The following is a 16,284-nucleotide window of genomic DNA, read 5'->3' on the forward strand; positions in this document are numbered from 1 at the left end:
TTTTTCCCCTTATTTGACAGCTGGAAAATATGCTGTTCTTACATTGAGGTTGTGAAATAAAGCAGTATTATGTAATCCTGACTCCGAAGCTGTTATAGTCTGTCTTGTTTTTGTGAAATCAGATGCTATCCTTAAGAATGACACAAAGCATTATAGTGTAGATTAAGAAATGTATTTTTGTTTTTTGTGGGGAAGGAGGAAACATGGAGGGCAAGCTGGTTTTGTGAGTCTTGGGCAGCATTGTATTTATACAAAACACTGAAATACATACACTGAATTCCATTTGTTGTTGCACTTGCATAAAGACATAGTAGCTTCCTCTACATTCAGTATAATGTACAGTTTTGTAATTTCACTGTGAAATGGTATATAAAGTCACTCAGGGCTAGAGAACAGCAATAGATTCTCTGTTATTCCTTGACAGATCACAGAGCTGTTGGATGTTTCAATGGAGCTGGGATGCTTCTTAGCCGGAGCTCTGATCTCTTCTCAGGGTCACATGGTTACTGAGGAGATCATGTCCTGTATTGAACCAATACGTGACTTTCTTGCCATCATTTTCTTTGCGTCCATAGGTAACTTCTAAGAAAACTTACTTAAAAATAGTGTTAACCTACAAATGTGGGGGAGAAGAAAGTGGTGTCCATAAATTAATGGGAGGAGATAGACTGTTATTTTGTTGAAATACTGAACTGTTAACTGACCACAATATTGGTTTGCCTTTGCTAATATTTTTAAATGTAACATTAATTTTCTTAAGCAATTTCCATGTTGTACTCTCAATTCTTGTTGTAATGTTAGTTTTTCATTGGTAATTCTGAATTCAAGCTATTTAAAACATAACTAAAAATTTTAAGGGAAAAAGATTTTTGTTTGGCTGTTGGGTTTTGTTTTGTGTTTTTTTTTTAAATGTTCTTCTGTCTTCACAGCTGCTATATTCGTAATTTATACTAAAATTGCATTACTGTTTTGAGTCAATTGGTAGAGTAGATTTCAGGTTCTTGTAGCGTGTTTTTCTCCAGAAGCAGGATATGATAATGGAAACATCATTTTTTTATAGTATCTTGTTTCTTTAGTTAGGGAAATGTGATCTGTGTGTTCTCAACACAGGGAAGAAATAATTGAATAAGATGTATCTCGGAGACTACCTGAACTACCAACTGAAATGCAGCATTGGTGCCTAAGGCCAGGAGACTAACTCATAATGCTTGTTATCCAAAACAAGTTAACTCTGAGAATATTTACAATCAGTAGCTTGTTTTGAACTGCTGCGTTCTCTAGCTGTCCATGCATGCCTCAATACACTTTCTCTAAAGGAAACTGAAACAGGTTACCGAATTGTTTAGGTACAGCGAATGAGGAGACTGGCCCTGTGAAACCACTTGCCTCTCCCTGTGGGTTTTATAGGAGATGTGTGTCCTGTTTTGGGGGCATTGCAAGGTCTAAAACGGGAGATTTGAATGTGGCCCATTGCACAAATCCAACCTCCTTCAGCCTGTGCTTACTCAGACATCCTTAGGGGTGGGGGTTTTTTTTGTTGTTATCCCCTGCCGCCAGACCACCCTTGGTTTTTCTTCTGGTTTTAAGTTTTCTATTTATCTTCATATATTTATTCAGATAATAATGAAGTCCCATCATCAGCATAATTTTAATGCCTTTTCTTATGTATCTGTCTAATACCCATTGTTTCATAACAGAAACTAAACCTGTTTCTGAGGTTTGTCAAAAGAAAAAGGAAATAGTCATGCTTGCCAGTCTTCCTTTTTTTTTTTTTTTTTTCCCCCCAGCCCATGATAATACCTTGTGCTGTTCAGTCAGATTGCTTAGTAATAGATATATTTATTTCAATAACTTAATTTTTAATAAAGGGAGGAAAGTGGTGAGCAGTGATAAAACTTTCGGGCCCATATATCTGACAGGGTTGGATGAGAAACTGCTAAATGCTCACAGGTTAAGCTGTGTATGTGTTTCAATAAAGATGTTGATGGAGCAGATAATGTTATTTGTGATACAAAGCATGACAAGTAATTATAAGCCCAAAGTTAATTTTACAAGGGATTGAACAAAAATACTGTCCTACGCTCCTGTGACTACGTAAATTAAAACTAGAGATAAGACTTGAGAGTACAGGAAAATAGCAAGACCTCAGCTGGCATGCTGGCAGCACTCCATATAGCCTATGTTATACTGTAAAGAAATTATTTCAGTAGTTCTAGTACAGAATAAAAAAAAATAATCCTTTTAACTGTTGTTACCATTCTAATTGCAAGAAGGGAAAGAAAATAAAATTGCCTAACAAGTTTGTATGTTTTTAGAGAAAATGGGTGTTATTCCTGCCTCAGAAGAAAGTTAGCTAAAAATCAGGAAAAGGAGCTATGTTATAAGTCTCTGACAGAATGTGATAATGCTTGCTTGTAAAAACAACAAAACACATAAACAAAACCCCAAACACCATCACCACGACCACCACCCTCTCCATAAATATTATCTCACCCTTCCCCCTTTACTTTCAACTGCTTTCAAATTTTGTGGTTAACAGGAAGTTCTGTGGGGTGGCAAGGAGGTAGGTTTTAAAAAGGAGTGATGTGGCATTGCAAAGAAAACCTGAGCAGGATAAAAATGATTCCTTGAACTTTTCAAGAAGAAATCTAGTAAGAAAAGACTTCTTGCTTGCTCTCTACTTACGTATGTACACATGGAAATTATATGTATCTATAAATATATGGAGATTCACTATGTGGAATTATGTCAAAGCCACAGTGAAGGATTCTTCTCTCCGGCCTAAAGAGGCTTGTTGCTGTATGCAGCAAGCACCCTATTATAGGGAGAAGATACACTTGAGATCCTGAGGTGGGATGGTACACTACTGCAGTAATGTAATTTCTGTTCCCTTTTAGAGTAAATGAGTAAACAGAAAAAAATCAACTTAATTGAAAACTGATTCTAAATATGTCACTTGGAAAAGTTAGTTCCTATTTTGCTTGTTTTAAATGCCTGCGTTTCTGTTCTCACTACAGAAATCCTTCTGGTGCCTAAAAGCTGGGCTGAATAGTACTTGTTCGTGTAATTTCTGTAACAGTGGTCCTGCCCTTAGCTTGACCTGTGTAATGCTACTGCTTTCAAATTCATGCATGGGTGCATCTGTGGGAATAATACATCTTTGCAGTTAGGCATCAACAACTGCATTTTGAGTTACTCTCTATCTGTACATTCATTTAGGCCTGTCTGTGTTCCTCAAGGTTTCTGGCGCTCTCTATGCTGTCTTCTGAGGTTAGAAAGATTCTGTTAGTCTCTGTCCTCACTAATATTTTTGAAAGACTATCTGGACTGGTCCCTTACAGTCACATTGTGAGAACTTTCTCATTTCTGTTTTGGTACCTAGTACTCAGATCCTTCCCTTTCTACCTCTGCATAATTTCATTTTGTTTTGGTTGGTTTTTGGAAAGATGGAAGGCATCTTTGCATAGACTGTTTGACTTATTTTTAAAGGCAGTATACAAGGGCTTATAATTACTTTGTAGACAAAATTATTTTGACAGTCTACAAGGTGTGTTGTCAATGTGCTGCACAGATGTAGTCACTTGCCAGGCTCCATGTTTTCCTTCTGGGTGGTCAGCATTGGACCATGAATGCAAGATGCTGAAAATTCTTTAACAATGAGGTCTTTTTCTTCAGAAGATGGGTGATGCTGATACTGTCAGTGCTACCACTGTCCAGAACAAACACACGCTCAATGTTTCTCTGATAAGCCTCTTAACATTTCTGTTGAATTTGAGAGAAATCAAAGAAAGATCCCAACTGGAATTTGTTAGGTGACATAAATCTCTTATTCATCCAGCTCTACTGCTTTGTTGTCCTGCATGGAACCGAATGAAACTCGGAGGTTTCAAGCTTTCAGAACTGGCATTAGAATCAAGAGGGTTTTCCCCTTTGCAGAAAGATAAAAATGAATGTTGCTTTCCCTCTCCACTGCGTAACAATCTAGCCAGGGATGCAACATTTATTGCATTTGCGAACTACGATCTCAGGTTCATTAAGGCTATTACTAGAGACAGCATCCTAACGCATCGCTAATGTGATTTTTCTGAGTGATGTCCTGTCTTGAGGATGTGTCAGAAGTAATTCTGCTGGCTCTGATTTGACCAACAGAGTTCTGGTTTCCATAATCTTGTTTGCCATCAAGGATCTCCAAGATTCCTTTTCTTGATGCTGGATCATCCAAGATGTGGTCGTGACATTTGGATCTTTGCATGCTGTTTAGCAGTCATCCAGCAGATCAGTGGAACCTGTCCAGCTAGGGGGGAGACAGTTTTCTTGTTAAGAAAAAAGTACTTATAAAAAGAATGTGCTAAATCTTGCCTGTAATCATCCATAGAAGAACACAGACCAACTTACACAAGTGCTTCTTGGCTTGATGTTAATGCAGGGTCACCTGCGCCTCAAGGCCTCCATTCCAGCTATCCCAGAACACTGCTTAGAATTGAAGTCCAGTGGTTTACGCTCAGCTCTGTAAAAATGTACCTAAGTGATATCCTAGCTATTGGTGACAGGCCAGCATGCCATGTGCTACCTGATAACAGTGGTGAAGTTCTTGAGTTATTCAATTGAAGCATTTCTTCCATTTTAGAGAACAAGTCCGTAATGACTCCTGAGCTTAGTCAGGAAGTCTGATTAAAACCATTGAAATAAATGTCCATATTCATGCACTCTCTGTTCACAAAGTTAATCTTTCTGATAATGTTCGTGTTGTCAGGGAGGCTTCATGTCCCTGCATAGTAGTCTGATATGTCTTCTGGCCTTATCAAAAGTTTTCATCTAGGGCTGGGGCAAAAGTCTAATCATGAAATTCACTGTGGTGGGATTTATTTTCCCCGAAACGTGTCTGTGTGCTGCGATGTTGGTTTGTTTGCTCGGAATAGCGTATGTAACAGGTTAAGGCTTGCTTCACCTTGCAGACACTTACCCCCATAGGATTCGTAGAAATCTGTGGTAGTTTGTGCCTCAGCTCTTTGGAATATGGTAATAATCTCCATGTCGGGCAACAGTTCAAATGGACTTGAGACTGCCTGTCTGCGCCAGAACTGAAAAGGTAGCTCCACCAGGAGTGATGAGAGCACTGGGCCTCCCCCTGAAATCTTCAATTCCAGATGTGGCAGAGTTGGCCCTCTTACCAAACAAGACATTGTTACAGGCTGTAGTTTTCTAGTTGTTTTCATGTATGTTTCTGAGACAAGCCTAAAGATGAATGAGCAACATGCATATGATACACAGTAAAAAAAAGAAACTACTTGCCCCTCCATGTGCATGTGTACACACATTTGGATTTCTTTTTTTGGTGAGGTGTTCATCGCTTTTATTCTGCTATCTCTCCCCTTATTCTGATAGTCTTTTGCATTTATGCTTCAGTAGTTGGAAGGAATTTAAGAAATAAAACAGGGTGTGTACATGCTGACTGGGTATATTACCTGCATAAAAATATCTGATGTACTTGATGTATGTTTCCATTCACAAGGGAATGTGATTATGAGCAAATCATTGTGAAGTTACTGTAAGTAACTTCTCTTGTGTGCTCAAGAAGAGAAATGACGTAGTTTTCTGTAGTTCTCCAGTTCTGTGGTGTGCTATAGGGCAGGAAGGATTAGTGAAAACTTGTCTTGCATTAAAATAAGAAGTTACAGCATTGATTTATGTGCCTCATGCTTTAGAAAACTAAACTGTCTTGTCCTTCACTAGAAATAATAGGGTTGGAGAACTGCCAGCTATTATGGATTTATGAGGAACACCACCCCTGTTTTGGTTCCTCTTTTTAAGAGCTTTTATGAAAGAGCAATAAGCTTCCAAAGATACACAGTTATGTTTGCCAGCACGAGTTCCTCATACCCTAGGAGGAAAAAATGGACTTGGTCAGTTGAGTAACATTCTTCCTAAGTGACTCCAGGACTAATTATTTGGAGACATTCAAAACCCACTTGGATGCGACTCTGTGCCAATTTCTCTGGGAAAACCTGCTGTAGCAGGGGTTTGGACTAGATGATCTCCAGAGGTGCTTTCCAACCCTGATATTTCCATGATTCTGTGTGAATTCTTCAACAAGTATTTCTTTTTCTTATGTTTAATGTTAGTGGGATTTAGTTTTAAATTTCTGTGTTCTTTATGGTTCTTGTTATCTTGCCTCATACAATTACAAAGTAAAATGACAGAAGAATTGGGGGGGATGGGGGGGGAAGAGACACCTCACCCCTGAAAAAAAAACCCAACAACATCATAGCAATGGGGTTTTATATAATTCCTCAATTCTTAGACCATGCTCAGGGGTTTATGACTTGACCCAATTCCAGTCTAAGTGACTTTCCCGGTTCATGTGACTTTCAGCGTTTGCAAGTGAGGGTCATGGGATCAAAACAGTTACACTTTCTGTTGTGGCTGCAGCCTATACAAATACTGAATATCATGTTCCTCCCATAGTGATAGTCCATTACCATCTCATACAAAAATGTTAAATGGCTAGCAAAGTGTATTATAGTCGCTGTGCAGAACAAAGGAATTGTTTTCCTGCAGTATTTTTATAGCTTTCATTAGACGTGTGTTTCAGATTTGGATTGTTGACTGGTGTGGAAAAGAGAAAACTTCATAAACAAAAGTGCTCGTGCATCAGTCACACACAATTTAACTCAACTGAGAATATTGTTTGTGTTAAACCACTCCAAAGGAAAAATGGTTGGATAGCGCAGGAAGCGCTTTAGTGATCGAGTAGGTAGTGTTGGTAGGTATGTCAGGGCTTTTTGTTTGTTTGTTTCTGAGAAGAGAGTCTTAATTAAATCTGTTATTAATTCAGAAAATGATCAAATTATGGTGTTGTCCTTAAACTTTGAAATATTTTCTTTCCTCTTAGGACTTCATGTTTTTCCCACATTTGTAATCTATGAACTCACGGTCTTACTATTCCTTACGTTGTCTGTGGTCATAATGAAGGTATTTTCTTTTTCTCTTTTTAATCTTTTAATAATCTAAATAATCTTTGTGCTGCATGCCCTAATGAAAATTCTGTGCAAGATCTGAACATCTGATGTAACAGAGAATGTTACTTCTTTATGCAAATCTGTATTTGGAGGAATCTTATTGATTAGAATACTTTTTGATACAACATTCTTAGGGTATTAAAAAAATGAAAGATTTTATTTGAAATTTAAAGTAAGCTACGCAGAGAAACATCTACCTATCTAGCTTGAGATTTGTGACAAAATAATAAAAACACTAGATAATAGTCAACAAGATACTGCTTTTTACTGTGCAATGTACATTTGTCTCTTTTGGCATTAATACAGAAGACGCATTTATAAGTGTACTAGGTTATGTCCAGAATTACTGCATTAGATGCTATGTATCTTACAAAGATTGTACTGCTTTCTTTATTACACTTCTGTTATTTAAAAAACAAACAAACAAAACAAGCCCACAACAACCCCAAAAAACAACGTTTTTAAAGTTTGTCTTGGCAGTGCTTGTCCTTTCTCTGATTCTTCCAAAGACCAGCCAGTATATCAAGTGGATTGTCTCAGCAGGACTGGCACAAGTCAGTGAATTCTCTTTTGTTCTGGGAAGTAGAGCACGCAGAGCAGGGATCATATCTCGGGAGGTAAGCTGTTCTATAGTTATTAACTTTGCTTTTTGCACCTGAATAATTTACTGGGATTTTGTATTACAGTGTATCTGAAATACCAATACATTCCAATTTTGTGGCATCCTTCAACTGTTAGCATACAAATGGATACATTTATGTCCCTGACAAGTGTTCTTGGCTCTGTTTTTTACTTGTTTCATACTGTAGTTTAATATTTTAAATAGCAGGGTTTACTTTTAAATAGCTTAGTTATAAATGCTTTACCTTAACTGCTCTCACTTATAATTTCTTTATTAACTGAGCAGTGAGCTGTAGATAGCACCCACGTCACTAAGACTGAGAAGCTTTTGCTTTTAAAATCTTGATACCGCTATAGAAAGAGGTAACTAAAAGTATAGGGTTTGACTAAGGAAATATTATTAAATAAGAACTACAGAGCAGATATGGTGAAGTGGAAATTGCCTTAACACTTAAACAAGTAAACTTGAAATCTTTACCTACAAAGCTTGTTTATTTAAAATCCTCTGCAGAAGAAACAACAAGCTTTTTCACTGTTCATGAAAAAAATCCCCATGGAGGGAAGTCTTAAACTAAGTTTTATATTGAAGCTGTGAGAACATTACTTTTTTCAAGATGAAGTCTGCTTTGTGAAATTAAGTAAATTATGGCTGTAGAGATACAACAACTGACCTCACTTTGTAGTGCTAGCTGTTTTCTCCTCTGTGTCTCTGCTCACAAAAATACTCTCTTGGCGCTCTGAGCTGTTCATTGTTTGAGCAAGTGGGCTATATAATGCTGGAACAAATTCCAAATAAAGCACATGTGAAAAACTTACACAATGCTGTTCACGTGTGGGTATAGGTGACTCATTTTCATGTTTGCTCCTGCATATAATTAGGAGTTATAAATATTCTGTGTTTGTATAGAGTTTCAAGATACCCATACGTGATCACAGAACCAGTTTAGGGGCCCACCCGCTGCACTTGGAGGCCTTTAGGCTTCCATTTTTTTCCTGTGGCCGCTCTCACATGGTAATCTACTGTATAGGTTTATGTAGCTCTGAAATTTCCAAAAGTCATTCTTCTGTTTGAGACCTCAAAACTACTTCCTGCTGCTCTTTTATAAGACTAATTCAGACAATATAATTAAGATCATTTTCAGAAGATGTGCAGTATGACTTAAAGAGATTTTATTTGTGGTTTTTTTTTTAGTGGCAAACTGTTGTTTTATACAGTGAATGTTGCCATTATATCATTAAACTAGAGTAGTTTTGGGTGGGTTTTGTTGTTGTGTTGTTTTGTGGTTTTTTTTTTTTTTTATAAAGAGGCATTTGGCTTTTGACCTTTTAGCAAACATTAAGCTTTCAAAATTGACCTCTTAACTATAGGTATAAATAATTGTTTTTCTATGAGCTCATAATTTTGCTTTTATGATTGTATCTTCAGATAAACAAATCACTAGATGATTTGAGCATGCACTTGTTTGCTTTTGTAACAATAAGCATAGTTGTTAGGCAGACAGGTGAAGTCTTTTGACGACACCATCTAGAAGAGTCTGATCTCCTCAAACTTCTAATTGGTTCTTAGTTTACCATGTAACTAAGAGGGGTAATGACTTTTCTTTGCAATTTTCAGGTGTATCTTCTTATTCTGAGTGTGACTACTCTAAGCCTTTTACTTGCCCCTGCCCTGTGGAGAGCTGCGATTGTGAAATGTGTTCCGAGACCTGAAAGACGCTCAAGTACTTGATTAAGATTTGCACGTATACAAGAATACATCTTGCAAGGAATATCTTGATTTCTCATTGTATTTCTATGCACTTAGAAAACTAGAGGTTTTGGATAGTCAGTCTTCTTAATGTGCACTTGGTCATAAGCCTTATACTGACCTTAAAACAAACAAAATTTAACATTTTAAAAAATTATATAATTTGAATTGCATAGTTTTTACAAAATTTACTTTCTGACAGATTGGAATCTGCCAGAATATTTGTTCCTGACCCAATCAATTATTCAGAGCATAAATTATTTTTTTAAAAATACAGCATCATGCAAACTGTGTTTATTTTTTGCCTGAATGTGCCTTTTGATTTTCATCCTGTTTCTGCTGGTTCATCACCAGATTTTGTTTAAAGAGGAAAAAAAATAATATTATGGTGCCTATGGTATCTTCTTTCACTAAATGACTTGAGTCATTTTTCACATTTAGGAGCTTAATATACTAGTATAAAAAATAATTACAAAACACATTTCTAATGGTGAGTAAGAGTGTAGTCCTCTACGCAAAGAAAAAGGTTAAACTGTTTAGCATCAAAGTGTTGTAAGCAGTCAAATACATATTCCAAATGATGCAGCCAAAATTGTATGGTATTTTATTCCAAATTGCAGCATATAATGCATTTTCCTGTTGTGGTAACTTCTATTTGTGTTAGTTCTTGTATTTATTTACATATTTGACTAAAAGTTGACACAAAGAAAGGGCATAACTTAAGTTATATTTGAATACTGACAGTTGTCACCCATTCTTGTTGCTAACTGCTGTTACAGTAATTGTTTACAGGTTTTTTTCTTTGTTTTAAATAAATTTAGTAAAACTGGGAAGTCAATTTCAAGCAGATGTGAAAAACATCAGTCTGTAACTTTGGAGGTTGGATGTTATATGACACTGTGCTAGCCTTGAAATTATTTTAAGTAAATTAATTTGCACAAAACTGGAAATGACAGACTGGATGTGTATTTGGAACTCCACGTCTTTAGAAATTGCATTTACATTGAATAAATTGTTAGTCTCTTTAAAATATCATGACGTTCTAAAAAAGTGTTTTGAATGTGATCTTTATAAGTGCTCTGTTCTTTAAAACATTGTAAGTAGCCGAATAAGCCTTGTAAAAGCCCATGCTTTAACTGTCATAAAGACAAGGTACTCATAGGCTATAGTCTACTCTGACAAACAGGTTAAAAATCATCTTGAGGTTTATCTGCTAAAAACAATGCTATTGAAGATATAGTAACACTTTAGGTCAGTATTATACTATCATCTGAAATAACTTTGATGCATTTTTCTAACCATTTTGAGTGTATGTTATGTAGGTTTAAATTGCCAATTAAAATGAAAGCGGTCCTCCAAGTAGCAAACGAAAGCTTTGGATGGATGTGTGCTTTATACCTCTTTCCTCTACTGTAGAACCCTCAGTTTCCTCCTGTGTTTTCTCTTGACATCTGCTGGGCTTGTCAAAATGAAGCTTGGACTAGCCTGGAGCGTATACATACTGTTAGGACAGGGTACACTTTATCATAGTGGAGTTCTTGTTACTGGATTCAGAGCTTTCTCTCTGGGCACTAATGCTTCATAAAGGTTGCAAGAATGTAGGGCAATTCCACCTCTCCTTGAATTGTTCCAAAAGTTGTCAAGGAACAGTGACAAATGCAAAGGAAAAAGCTGCCCTATAAACAGAGTTTTTTTTAATAAAATGAATCTGTAACACAAAAGACACTTGAAACTGATTTGTCGGTGTATTTCAGTATTTTGTTTTCAAAATACAGAAGTAATTAAAAAATGTTATAGTACTGTTTAACAGTCTACTAGCTTAGACCTTTTTATTCTTTTTCAGGTGCCTCACTAAAATAATTTGTTTTTTAACTGTAGTTGGGAAAGAAATGCTTACTCTATCCACTGACTTAGCTTATAGTTTCTGCTTGAAATACAAGCTTCTCTCCTGTATGCCCCATTTTGGTTTTGAAAGATGTTTATTTCACATGTACTCTACCACCTATGTTTCAGGGGAGAATAAGCATCTGTGACAGACCGTGGTAAAGACTTTGTATGGTTTCCATTATGTCAGTTAGTTAGCCCTTGAAACTATTACACAAAGTATTACAGCTGCGATGAGTAAACTTTTTTCCTAAATAAATTGCTGTGGCTAATTGTACTTCTCTGGAAAATTCCAGTTAGAGTAGGAAATACTGATCATTTGTGTCTCTTAAAAGATAATCAAGAAAATGTTTTCTTTCTTTTAAAGGAGCTGGGTGAAGAGTCCTCTTGGTACTGTGTCCAATAAGGAAAACAAATATCTAGATACCTTACTGCTTGCCTGGTCTCTGTCACTTCTTTCCCAAACAAATTTTGATTCAGTCATGACTTGGCTAGGCTTTAGGAGAACTAGGAAAAGAGAAATAGGAGCCACATCTGAGTATCAATGTTCTGTGCCTTTGTTGACATAGACTTGGATTGCCTGATTGAATATTAGATGTAAGTTCAAATTACTAATTTTATTGGACATATGATAACTTTGTTTACAATCAGATGTCTGAGATCTGCCTCATAGAAATCTGGAGGTATATTGAGGTACTGTAAATGTTTCCTGAAATGCAAATAATGGCACCATGCATGTCAAAATGGGGTAGTTACGTTGAAACAATCTTAGGATAGAAACAACAGACCTTATTCCTGAATGATCAGTCATGCCTGCATGGAAACAGGGAGAATATTTCACAATTGGCCCACTTCAATGTAATTGCAGCTTTTCAGGAACCTTATACTTGTACTCTGGAATATTCTCTTTCTGTGTCAGGTAGGTAAAGCAGAGATCTGGAAGCCCTGAAAGGAAGATCTACTGATTTGTTGATGATTTGTTGAAGAACAGGTGGTCTTTTCTGGAAATTTTTGTTTCAGCTTGTTGGACAGTGGTGCTATCTCATTCATTTATCTAATGATCAGCATCATTAGAATACAGAAAAAGCTGATACAGAGCAGAAACTTCGTAAGTGATGAGAGGGTATTTCCATGGTGAAGCTGAACTGAAGGGACTGGAAAGGAAGGGTCTGCTCTATGCTTGAGTAGCAACTCATTCAGCATACCTGTTTACGGGTTGGTCTTTTTATTTTGTTTGGTTTGTGTCAGAGGTGGGTTGCTTGGTTTGTGTGGCTTTCTCTGAAGATTTCAGTTCTTGCATGTTACCACTTAACTGCTACCTTTGGCCTTTGTTCCCTATGAGGGTGAAGAAACTGAAAGTTTAAAAGCTGGTAGTGTGGGCTACGCTTATACTTTGTGAGTTATTTCCCTGTCTCCAGGGTCAGACTGGTATATACAGACCCACAACCACTCTGCTTATGGGCTCACCCCATACAGAGCAGGCTACCTCAGTTTCTCAGTGGGAAGCCATCTGGTGGGAGCTGTGAGGTAGGTTCTTGCAACTGTGATTGACATGGGTCTAGGATGGCTCAAGGAATGCTGCCATGGTGGCTCAGTCCATGGAGCTATGTAGCTTTTTAAAAGATATAAGAATTCATATTTCCAATAATCCTCAAACATGAGGTGAAAGCAGCCTCATAATACCTTGGGTTTTGTTTGTTTTACAGTTGGATATCCTCTTTGTGGGCCAGGAGGCATGTGGTGGTGCCTAGCATGACAGAATAGTGTTGTATGATGATACTTGATGGAGGGTGTGAGAAACCTAGCGCAGCCTTACTGCTGTTGGAGCGAACCCAGGAACAATCTAACCACAAAAGCACTCCTGGGGTTTGTGTAGGGCAGGAATCTGTAGTTCTGCTCTGTAAGGAATCCTGGCAGTGCTCCAACACATGGGCAGTGCCAGAGGTGGAGGAAACTGGACCCCTGAGTGACAGGAGGCAAGCCAGGCTAACAGCCTTAACACCTTTGTGGGAAACAGCAATAGCTTATAAAGAGCAGCAAGTACCACACATCCGCTGTTAAGGTGACTGGACAAACGAGGGAGCCAACAAAAGGAGTGAAGCCAGAAGGAAGAACATTAAGATGTCCTTAGGGCTGGGAGAAGGGCCAAAGGAAACAAAAGGCAGAGGGGAAAGGCATACCTCTACCAGCGTCACTTAGCCCAGGAGGGGCATTGCTGTGGCTCCCCCGCTGCCTCTCTTCAGCAATTCCCATGCTGGGTGGGAAGAACTGGCTGCCAGGACAGCAGAGACTAGGAAAATCGGATTGCTGGAGACGACAAACTCGACAATGGTATGGCCAGAGTGGCTTAGGGACAAAGTGATCCTGCACTGGGGGGACAAAATCTAGACCGGGGAACGGCAACAATTTCAAGGTTATGGTACCAAGCTGTACTTTTTATGTCCTAAAACACAGCAGAAATTTGAGAAAGCTTGTCAGCTGGGATTTGGTCTCCATTTAAGCCAGGAGCTTGCAAAGGTCCCTCCCTTAGGATGGCATGACTTCCAGTGCTGAAGCGTGCAGGTCAAAGTATGCCCACATGCATATCCTCTGGCGTCTGTGGTAGGTTTCCACATAACCTCTTGAAACGCAGTCTCCTTGTTGTGTCTGTCGCAGAGTTCTGCCACAGCGATGCTGTTTAAGGTTGTGATCCATTCCCCACTTCAAGCACACTTCAGAGGGCGAGGCTGGCCACAGAAAGCAGTTGTGAACCGGAATAGCTTTTCACCACTACAAGTCCTAAAGCTCCAAAATGCCTGAGAAAGGCACGCTTAGAGATCAGAGATGGTTTTTCCACTGCTACAAATACCTCAAATTAGAACAACTGTCTGCTAAAGAAAAAAAAAAGTACCTGGGAGTGGCTGTGCTTGGGCAGCTAGTAATGTGTCAAAAGAAGTGCTAGCAACTCAGGACACCCTTTCTTGTTCATGCTTGTTCAGTTGCCTGGTGAGCAGCTCAGGGCAGAGAGGGGCTTACTGGGAAGCAGGAGCAGCACAGCAAGATTACGTGACAAGTGACAATAGAAGAACTGGAATCACTAAAAAAGGTGGTCATCAGCCACTCTACTGACTAGGGTCAACAAAGCGTCAATTCTGATGTTTGCAGAAAAGCTGGTTTTGTTTTGGTTTGCAAAAGCAGGTAGCTGCGGGAGGTGGTATGTCCTTTGATTGCTGCTGCTCCTCTGTTCTGAAAGCTAGTGTAGCCACCTTAGTCCATACAAGTCACAACTGCTGATGAATTATTTTCTTTTTCATTCGTAAGTTTCTGTCAATTTTGCTTTGTACTAGAGAGGGTAGAAGGCTTCTCTTCAGCCCCAGACTTCTTCCAAATGGCACTAGTCTCTTTGGTAAAACTTGCAACAGCAGAGGAGATGCTTTGTATCTTCGTACAAGTACAGTCGTTTAAATCTACCTTTCCAAAAGCACGTTTGCTTTTTTTGTAGTTCCTCCTTTACCTTGGGACAGACATACCCTGTTGAGGGTGCAGCCTGGAGACTGCAGGAGATCGGGCAACAGTTTTTTCTACAATAATTAACATAAAAAGGGGCGTGGGAGGTGTGGGCAGGGGCTTAGATAACACAGGCAGTAGTTTTAAGTCCACAGGCACAGCATATATGACCTGGAGGGTGGAGAGCAGCACTGCAAGCTGAAAGAGGTGTCTTTTAAGAAGCAATTGCTCTGCAGTTGGTTTGGGGTGCTTCATGTTTGGTTTTTTTTTGTGTGTGTGAAAGTTTTTGCCTCTTACTGAAAAGTTATGAGCAGTTACAAAAATTTTCATGATCTTCATTCTTTGATGTCCACCACCATCAAGCTTAGTCAAGAAGAATGAAGAAAGTGGGTAGTAATGGCTGTTACCAAATCAGGCTACTGCATGAGCAGCAACAGAACCCCAGAGCAGCAAGCAGGGGGTTAATGTGAACGAAAAACCTCCAAGATTGCCATTTATCAAGAAAATTAAGGTAGCTACTGTTTCCTCATTTTTACAAAACTCAACTCCTCCAAGGCTTAAAAAAAAAATAAAATGGAGTAAGGTATAAAAGTAATTAAATGTGAATCTAGTCAACTGATGAAATGCACCTCCTCTGGCATCTGTGCTAGATTGTTCTGCTGTTTCCATTAGTGGCTCTGCTGGTTGTGTCTTCTGTTCCCGACTAGTCATCTTTCCCAGCCATGATCAGGGAACAGCATGGTTTTGGAGAAAGAACAAACCTTTTGCTTTCTGCTCCCCTCTTGGTGTTAGGAGCAGTATTGAACAACACAGGCGTGGTATCGCATGCAGAAGCATGTGCAACTTCCCTCCCTGCCCCCCCCCCCCCCCCCCGTCAGTGTTCCCTACTCCTAGGAGCAGCACAGCTTTTCAGCTTTTTGACTTTGCTGTAGTTTCTACCATCAGCAGATATGTGTTCACAGCCCCCGCTACACGTGCTGAAAGCGTTTTGCTCCAAACTGCACCATTCTCACGCAGTTGCATCACACAGCCCAAACTGACGCGCACCGCCGGCACGCGGGGTCCCGCCCGGAGGCAGCGGCCAGCGCCAGCACCGGGTCCTTCGGCGCGGGCCTGGCTGATTCGAGGCCGAGCGCTGCAGCCGCCTAACGGAAAGCTTCCACTTGGACTACGGTAAAATAACGATTTTTTGCTGCAACGATCGCAGCAAGCGTGCTTGCTCAAGTAACGGCCGGCCGAAACGTGATGAGGAAGCACCGGCAGGATGTTGCAGCAACCGGCCGCGCCGCGCTGCCCCGCCGGCCTCGCTCCTCGCCGCCGGCCGCCGCGTCCCCTCAGGCCCGCCCCAGCGGCGCGGGCTCGCCCCTGGGCCGTGGCGCGGGCTGCCCCGGCGCGGCCCTCCCCGCGGCGGCGGGGCCGTGTCCCGCCGCGATAAGGGCGCGGGGCAGCCCGGCGCCTTCCCGCCCGCGCGCGCGCGCCGCCGACCACGTGCTGGGCGGCCGCTGCGGCCGGGGCCGGAGAGCAATC

The 16,284-nt window shown here is 39.8% G+C and overlaps 1 protein-coding gene across 6 annotated transcripts in view; it reads left to right on the forward strand.

Annotated features, from left to right (window-relative positions):
* TMCO3 (transmembrane and coiled-coil domains 3) overlaps window positions 1–11,112 on the forward strand; it is a 36,039-nt gene extending 24,927 nt beyond the window's left edge. For 3 of the 6 annotated variants that reach the window (XM_080375490.1, XM_080375492.1, XM_080375491.1), the window contains exons 10-13: window positions 425–575; window positions 6,893–6,972; window positions 7,487–7,636; window positions 9,256–11,112. In XM_080375490.1, the coding sequence (XP_080231616.1) occupies window positions 425–575; window positions 6,893–6,972; window positions 7,487–7,636; window positions 9,256–9,369 (495 nt within the window). In that variant the 3' untranslated portion in view covers window positions 9,370–11,112. Of the gene's footprint in view, window positions 1–424; window positions 576–6,892; window positions 7,401–7,486; window positions 7,637–9,255 lie in introns of those variants that run through there. The other 3 variants (XR_013926053.1, XR_013926051.1, XM_080375495.1) reach the window with 3 other exon arrangements.
* Window positions 11,113–16,284: the final 5,172 nt, after the last annotated feature.

The sequence above is a fragment of the Falco punctatus genome, assembly GCF_963210335.1.
Source record: "Falco punctatus genome assembly, chromosome: 2".
In the NCBI taxonomy this organism is placed as follows: domain Eukaryota; kingdom Metazoa; phylum Chordata; class Aves; order Falconiformes; family Falconidae; genus Falco; species Falco punctatus.